This window comes from Asparagus officinalis, chromosome 8, assembly GCF_001876935.1.
Source record: "Asparagus officinalis chromosome 8, Aspof.V1, whole genome shotgun sequence".
NCBI lineage: Eukaryota > Viridiplantae > Streptophyta > Magnoliopsida > Asparagales > Asparagaceae > Asparagus > Asparagus officinalis.
In genome coordinates, this window is record NC_033801.1 from 109,429,398 (window position 1) to 109,437,313 (window position 7,916).

Below are 7,916 nucleotides of genomic sequence, written 5' to 3' on the forward strand. Positions count from 1 at the left end.
CCCGTTTGATCTCGTCGGCGAGCTTGATGAAGTACGCTCGTTTTATGAAGCTTGCCTGGTTTGCAAAGTCCGTCAGATTTGCGAAGTTCGCCAGAATTGGGAACTTTGCCTGAATTGATGAGTTCATCAGATTTGGGAACATGGTGTAAGTTTGCCAAAATTGAGAACTCTGCCCATAAAGCAAAGCTCGCCTGAATTGCAGGACTCGCCAGATTTGGGTAGTTCGCCAAATTTGGGAACTTTGCCAGAGGAGCGAAACCTGCCTGAGTAGGTGGGTTCGCTTGCTTGGCGCAGTTTGCCAGAATTAGGAACATTACGTTCTTGCTCGGCTCTCTTGGAGAGGAGCGTTCATGTCGATGGCGAAGGCGTGTTCCGCGCCGACATGAATTGTCGTCTCCTCTTGCATAGGGGCCTGCGTGGATTGTTGGACAACCCAATAAGCAGCCCCTTGGCTTGCACTCCTGGCCTTTTGATCAGCCTTCAGTGGCTTGGGGGAGATAAAACCCTCAGCGCCTGCTCGGGTGGAGCTCCTAGGCGCAACGACCTTGGCTATTTTGGGTTGAGTCACGCACACCATTTTGCAGCATTTGCGTGACGTCTTGCTGCTAGAAGAAGCCGAAGATAAGAACTCTTCGTACTTGGCTTAATCGAACTCGATGACGTGGGACTCAACGGTAGTTCCTGCAACAACTTCATCGAACTGTGCCACCAATTCATATGAATGAACGGATGCTCCCACTGGTCGCCATCTTCTGTTTGGTGTAAAAGTTTGATCTCCCGAAAATGGGACTGATTTGTTATTAATTGAATGACAATTACAAATCAAGAAAATCAAAGATTACAACAGAAGCGGAGGGAATGTCCTTGTTTAACGTGGGTTCTTCGATAGCCATAGGACGCTTCCCTCGATGCTCGTGCCGAGTTTGCATCCCTTGGACGATCCGATCGAAGTTGCGGGGCCATAGGACGCTTCCCTCGATGCTCGTGCCGAGTTTGCATCCCTTGGACGATCCGATCGAAGTTGCGGCTGAGCTTCAATACATAGTAGAAGCTCAATTGGATGAGTTTGACTACCCGAGCTTGATGAGTATCAATGCCAACTTTGATCTCAAAAAGACTGTAATGCAAGAGTTTGCAAAGAGCCAACTTCGGTTCTCTTAGAGCTTAAGAAAATCAATTGCGAAGGAGCCAAATAGGTTTGGTCTTGATCAAGAGTCCAAGACCTCTCTTTTTGTAGCCATCATTAGCTATTTATAATGGAGGAGAAGCATGACCACTTCCTCAAATTGTGGGATTGTGATTGAGAGGGACCATAACTTCATCCCTTAAATTTTGGGATGTGACCATTAGAGGTGAGGAGAAACATACTCCATACCTTAGATCATGGGGAGTGGTGTACACACTCCCACGTTTTAAGCTCAAGTGGCTGATTTGGTCCAGCTGTGCAGGCGAACCTCATTCAGGCGAGCTTCAATGCTATCAGACGAGCTTGGCCTTCGGACGAGCCTAGGTCATGCAAGCGAGCTTCAAACTGTCAGGTGGGCTGAGCTATGTAGGCGAGCTCCAAGTGTTGACAGACGAGCTTGGCCTTCAAGGCGAGCTCCAAGCGTTGACAGGCGAGCTTGGCCTTCAGGCGACCCTGGATCATACAGGCGAGCCAGGCCTTTAAGCGAGGCTATGCAGGCGAGCCTTGCAGATGAGGCTGTGCTGGCGAGTTGTGCAGGCGAACCTCATTCAGGCGATCTTCAATGCTATCAGGCGAGCTTGGCCTTCGGGCGAGCCTGGGTCATGCAAACGAGCTTCAAGCTGTCAAGCGGGCTGAGCTATGTAGGCGAGCTCCAAGTGTTGAAAGGCGAGCTTGCTCTTCAAGCGAGCTTGGCCTTCAGGCGAAATTATGCGAGCGAACCTTGTAGGCGAAGCTGTGCAGGCGAGCATGTGCGAGCGAACCTCATGCAGGCGAGCTTCAATGCTATCAGGCGAGCTTGGCCTTCGGACGAGCCTGGGCCATGCGGGCAAGCTTCAAGCTATCAAGTGGGCTGAGCTATGTCGGCGAGCTCCAAGTGTTGAAAGGCGAGCTTGCTCTTCTGGCGAGCTTGGCCTTTAGGCGAAGTTATGCGAGCGAACCTTGTAGGCGAAGCTGTGCAGGCGAGCTTCGCTTAATTCGGGCGAGCTCCAATGTTCAAGCGAGCTCTAGTTGTAGGCGAAGCTGTGCAGGCGAGCTTCGCTTAATTCGGGCGAGCTCCAATGTTCAAGCGAGCTCTAGCCTTGCAGACGGACTTCCTTACAGGTGAACTTCAGCCTTTTCAGGCGAGCTTCAGAACATGCATCGAAGAATAGGCCATAACTTTCAAACCATAAGTCGGAATTGGACGAATTATATATAAAAATCGACTATCTCGACGAGACGGAGCCGACTAAACCGACCAAATGGTTCGGTTTGCTTCCTCCGTTTCACCAAATTCCTTACGGTTTTGAGAGATATTTGTGTTTATGTCAGTTTCTCACCAAAACGGTAAAAAAAAAACTGAAGCCTGCTCTGAATTATCTCTGCTAGGGACAAAGACAATTTTTATTGCCTACAATACCTAACAAAGAGTAGATATATAATAGGAATTGAAAGGACTTGTGAAATAGTGGAGAGAGTGGATGGAAGAGGTCATTTAAGATATTAAATGCAGATCATGTAAAGGAATTTAATTAAAAAAACTATTAATAAAATAATTATAAAATATAATAACTATTCTCATTTAAGTATGTGTGTATGTTACATGTATATATGTGTTTTCTTATGTATGTACAAAATTGGATTGGATTGGATTTCATGGGAATTATAAACATTGTAAAGGGCAAAGTAGACATTCAAAAGTTTTGACACACATTCTCTCTTTTATAAGTAATAGAGATTTCTTTCTCAATTGGGATTTTCGCGCCGGAACCTCCTTCGAAGAGTTCACAAGTACTCCTCTTCTACTCTTTCGACAATTCTAGATGACCCGTTGGTCGATTCCGTAGAGAGAACTAGCAAAACTTCATAGGTTAACCAGTTTAGCTCTTGCACTGTGAGAAGCCCGACCCTTTTCTGTCTCTGTGGAAACTTTGAATCAGGATATTTTCCGTGAGGTGAAATTTGCAAATGTGGTGGAAATATATGGCATTTCTCATGCATTAGAGTCATTCTCAATGCTGGTTGAGATTTTCTCGTTGGTGAAAATGCGTGGAGAAGTTAGGCATTTGCTTCTTGATGTGATGGTTTTTTACAAGGGATTGCTTTCTGAAGTTGTGAGATTTTCTAGTGGTTCGATTACGCCGTTGCAAACCTATGGAGATCTGATAAAAGCTCTCGTGGACAATTCAATGATTGAGGATGCGCTAGAATTTTGTTTGGAGGCTATGGGAATTGAGCTAGAAATGAGCGTCCCTCTGTGCAATTCTTTACTCAAGTTGATCTTGAGATTTGATTCCATTTTATTTGATAAGCATTTTTCTTTAGCTGCATGTGCGTCTCTCTGCAGATCAAATCAGAGTTTTATAGTTGAACCACCTGTCATTCGTCAGTCAGTTCTTTGGTATGTCATCTTTCTGCCTTCTTGGTGTTTTTATCTTTTATTTGGAGATCAGCATCTTCTCTTTTGAATTATTCTATATCGTTAGGTATTATGTTGCATTCAATGTAAAATATGGTATTGGCAGGTCGTAATACCCAAGAACGTGTTATGATTCATTGAGATTGGTGCTTAACACTGCAACGGTTGTCTAAGCATATCCTAAAATATAGGCAGATCAAAGATCGAGCCGCTTGCTAGCTGGTAAGTTGATTCTATGGTGGACCAGCAAGGAGGCTTTGTTCCGTTCTGTTGGTCCCATATGTATGAATAAGCTTTCATTGCTATTGTCCTGATGGAGCTATTATTTGGATATTTCCAGCATGAACCTTGGAATTCATATTGAACTGTCATTTCCTTCGCTGCAGGCTTTGGCTAGTAATCATGTTACATCATCCTCAATTTGTTTTACAGATTCATAGCTCCAGTTAATGGACCACCTCGCCCATCCTTCAACATCTAATGAATTTGAAAGCTCGAGCTTGAGTTACTAGCCAGTGATTTTGAACTTGCTTTTGATTGAGCATCAATTTATGTTTACAACGTGGTATTTTTCTTGTAAACAATTAGAGAGTGTGAAAAGAATTTCTGATGTTTATTGTGTACCTGTATTATTCCAATTTACGTGAGGAAAGTTAATGTTATAGCATACGAGAATCCTTGGACTGATTTGTTCAACCGTTTGAAAATTTCCCCCCTTCTCCTTTCATAGATCACCTGTTTAAAAGTTTTAATCTTAAATTACCTTTTCAACTGTATGTATATTTTCCTTGAGAGATCCCCTTTCCATTGAATCCACCGGTATCTCCTAAGGCACAATTTTTAACAAGGAAATATATCAGTCCAAGGATGACTACGGTTACACAATCGTTAATCTTAACAAGGAAATATATCAGTCTGAAAAATATATGTTAGCGGTGTGTTCTGCTCCTTCTCGCAATTGTCATACGCTAGTGCAAAAGATCTAAATCCGATACAGGGGGAAATCTATTGCTACGGTCAGGTAGAAGACATCATGGAGATTTTTATGGGATTAATAAGGAAGTCAGTCATGTGATGTTTAAGGTTCGTTGGTGTGAACAGAAAAAGGCGAAGGATGACTACGGTTACACAATCGTTAATCTTAACAAGGAAATATATCAGTCTGAAAAATATATGTTAGCTGCTCACGCCAAACAGTGCTTTTATGTTAAAGATATAATGAACAATGACGAATGGGTTATCCTTAAGAATCCGCCTAGAGCCTATATTCATGAAGTCGTGTCTGACGAAGATCACGATGAGGAGGTTATCTTGGCCGACGAAATAGCCGAGGAGTTTTCATTGACACAAAATAATAATCTGGACGATGAAATTGCACTAGCGCGCCTTGATGTACCTGCGATTATATGTGAGCCAAGGTGTAAAGGTAAAAAACCTGTCCGTAGCGGAGTCGATAAAACTATAAGAACAGTCCTTTTGTTGGCACGCACACGGTCGCAGGCTATCCGCACACGATCGCAGAGTAGAGCCTCAACATCATCAGTTTGACTGGTTATCATGTATCACGATGTGTCATGTATTATATTATTACCTTTATATTATCTGGTTGACTGGTTATCATGTGGATGTGTCATGTATTATATTATTACCTTTATATTATCTGGTTGACTGGTTATCATGTGGAATAGGCAATGTATTATATTATTACATTTATATTATCTGGTTGACTGGTTATCATGTGGATGAGTCATGTATTATATTATTACCTTTATATTATCTGTTTGACTGGTTATCATGTATCACGGTGTGTCATGTATGTATTACATTATTGCCTTTGTATTATCTGTTTAACTGGACATCATGTACACGCGATTCTGTTGCCATGTGCTATTTTATTAATTATTTGCATTATATACTTTTGTTGGATATTCATTATGTTTTCAAAGTATAGATGACAAAAGGATTTCGTAAGAAAGCGCTTGAGAGAATATTTGGTAGACATTCTGGAGGCGACGCACATGCCTCTACATCAGGTATTTTTATTTATTTGTTATATCTGTACATTTCTATAAACTATTAACATGAGCCTCTCTATTTTTTTAACATTTACTACACAGGAGGAGGAGATGCTACACATGACTCGCAGCCACAGGACACATCACGCGGAGATGCTCCACATGACGTGGAGACACAGGCTAATCCTACACAGCATGCGGAGATACCACCGCCACCGCATGCAGATGTATTGGAGGAGAGGAGATTTGAGCCGTATAGCGTAGCTTTAGAAGCTGCGGCACTACCGCCAGATTCTATTACGGATCAGCGAGTCCATGGTGCGGCCAAGGTGAGGGATGATTGGGATTCTTATCATGCTATGCGCCCCATCACGCAGCAAATGTACAAACAAGCAAAGCGTAGATGCCTCGAACTGAAAGGTATGAATAAATTTTTGTAGTTTATCGGTTATTATTTTAAATTTTTTTCGCAAATATAGATTGATTCATTGTTTCATTCGATTCTTTGTTTCGTAGGTACCGGGCGACCTCCTAGACGCGGCCACAATGCTACCAAAGAAACGAACATCATCCCTGATATTAATCGGAGGGCTGTGATCTGATGGGAAAACGGAGTGCCTGTCGGGGCCTTTGCCAATGCTTTCAACAATTTCCTTGCCACTTTAGCCAGGAGACACGATTTCTTCAACATTTTTTTGACGTGGAAATCACAACGGATTGATGCGCTGGTGGCTTGTTGGAGATATATATGTGTGAGTCATTTATTTTAATTTTTATCATTATTAGTTATTAGTTTATTATTATGTTTAATACACTGATTTGTATCTATTTTTTCTTTATATGCTGAAGCGATTTTTCTTTCTTGACGATAATATTTGTGCCTGGACGTACTGCTTCGGGCAAATCAATGTATCGTTCAAGAGATGGCGGTTTAAGATAAAGAAAAAATATTTTATCCAAATAAAATAAGATTGGGAGCGATTCTGGCATCTTGACGAGCGTGTGGATGGAGTAGATTTTTTTGCACTTTGCAGTTACTGGGACACGGCTGAAATTAAGGTATTATTGAAGTATATAATTTTAATTTATTGTTTGAATTTCTATATTGTTTCGAATTGACATTGTTTTGCAGGCTCAAGCTGAAATAGCAAGGAGGAATCGCAACGCGCCTCACAGTTACGAGCATCACGGGGGCTCCAGGACATTCAGCCAGCATTATCATCAATTAGAGCTTGAGGTATATAATATATTAGCTTTTATGTTGAGTATAATTTATGTGTTATGGGTTAATGATATTTTTGAATAAAATAGGGAAGGGGAGATCTCAAACATTTTACAGATCGTATTCTGACTTCCTGGAGCCCGAATTACGCCGATGAAGAGAAGAAAGCAAAGAATAAGGATCTGGCTGTAAGTAGCAGTTCATTTATATATTCAATTTCATATCAATGCATCATTAGTAAGTCGACTTGCCCGGGTTGTTTTGATATATCGCAGGAGAAATTACATGCCAAGGTACAGGAGCAATTGACTCAGTCTCAGGTCTGTTCTAACACTCCTGCCCGGCTAAGTAGAGAGGATGAGGACTCCATCATCGAGACGGTCATTGGATAAATGAATTAAATATATAATTCTTACTTAGTTATGAATTTTCTTCGTGACTAAATGATATCATACACACCGATACACACAGATACAAACTGTTACACACAAAGCCTAACTCTAACCCTAATACAAAGCCCAAAATATATACTTATAATTTTTTTATGTGATGGTGGTGTTGATGGTGTGTGCGTGCATATTGGTGGTGGTATTGGTTAGTGGGTTGGTTTTGGTGTTGTGTTGTGGTGTCGTTATGTGATTGGTTTGTGGGGGGTTTGGTCATGGTGGGGGAGGGGGAGGAGTGGGGATTGGGTGTTGATGGTGGTGATGGTAGTGATGGAGGGGGAGGGGGTGTGTGGAGTGGAGGTTTTGGTCGTGATTGAGGAGGAGTGGGATTGGGTGTTGATGGTGGTGATGGTAGTGATGGAGGGGGAGGGGGTGTGTAGAGTATGATTGGTTGGTGGGTGGGGGCTTTGATCGTGGTTGAGGATGAGGAGTGGGGATTTTGTTGTGGTGGTGGTTGAGGGGGAGGGGTAGGGCGAGGGGGAGTGTTGTTGGTTGGTGGGTGAGGGTGAGGATTTGTGGTGGTGTTGTTGTGTTGTGGTGTGATGTGTGGTGATGTGTTGTGCAGTGTAGTGTTGTGTTGAGTTGTGATGGTGTAGTGTTGTTGTGTTGTGGTATTGTGGTGTTGTGTTGTTGTGTTGTGATGGTGTAG

General features: G+C 42.5%; 1 protein-coding gene across 3 annotated transcripts in view; it reads left to right on the plus strand.

Annotated features, from left to right (window-relative positions):
• The window catches only part of LOC109851607, a 16,975-nt gene extending 10,323 nt beyond the window's left edge, over positions 1-6,652 (plus strand). The window contains exons 1-6 of one of the 3 annotated variants that reach the window (XM_020421840.1): positions 2,201-3,566; positions 3,691-3,806; positions 5,536-5,617; positions 5,702-6,019; positions 6,116-6,351; positions 6,449-6,652. In XM_020421840.1, coding sequence (XP_020277429.1) covers positions 5,536-5,617; positions 5,702-6,019; positions 6,116-6,201 — 486 coding nt within the window. In that variant the 5' untranslated portion in view covers positions 2,201-3,566; positions 3,691-3,806 and the 3' untranslated portion in view covers positions 6,202-6,351; positions 6,449-6,652. Of the gene's footprint in view, positions 1-2,200; positions 3,567-3,690; positions 3,807-5,296; positions 5,618-5,701; positions 6,020-6,115; positions 6,352-6,448 lie in introns of those variants that run through there. The other 2 variants (XM_020421842.1, XM_020421841.1) reach the window with 2 other exon arrangements.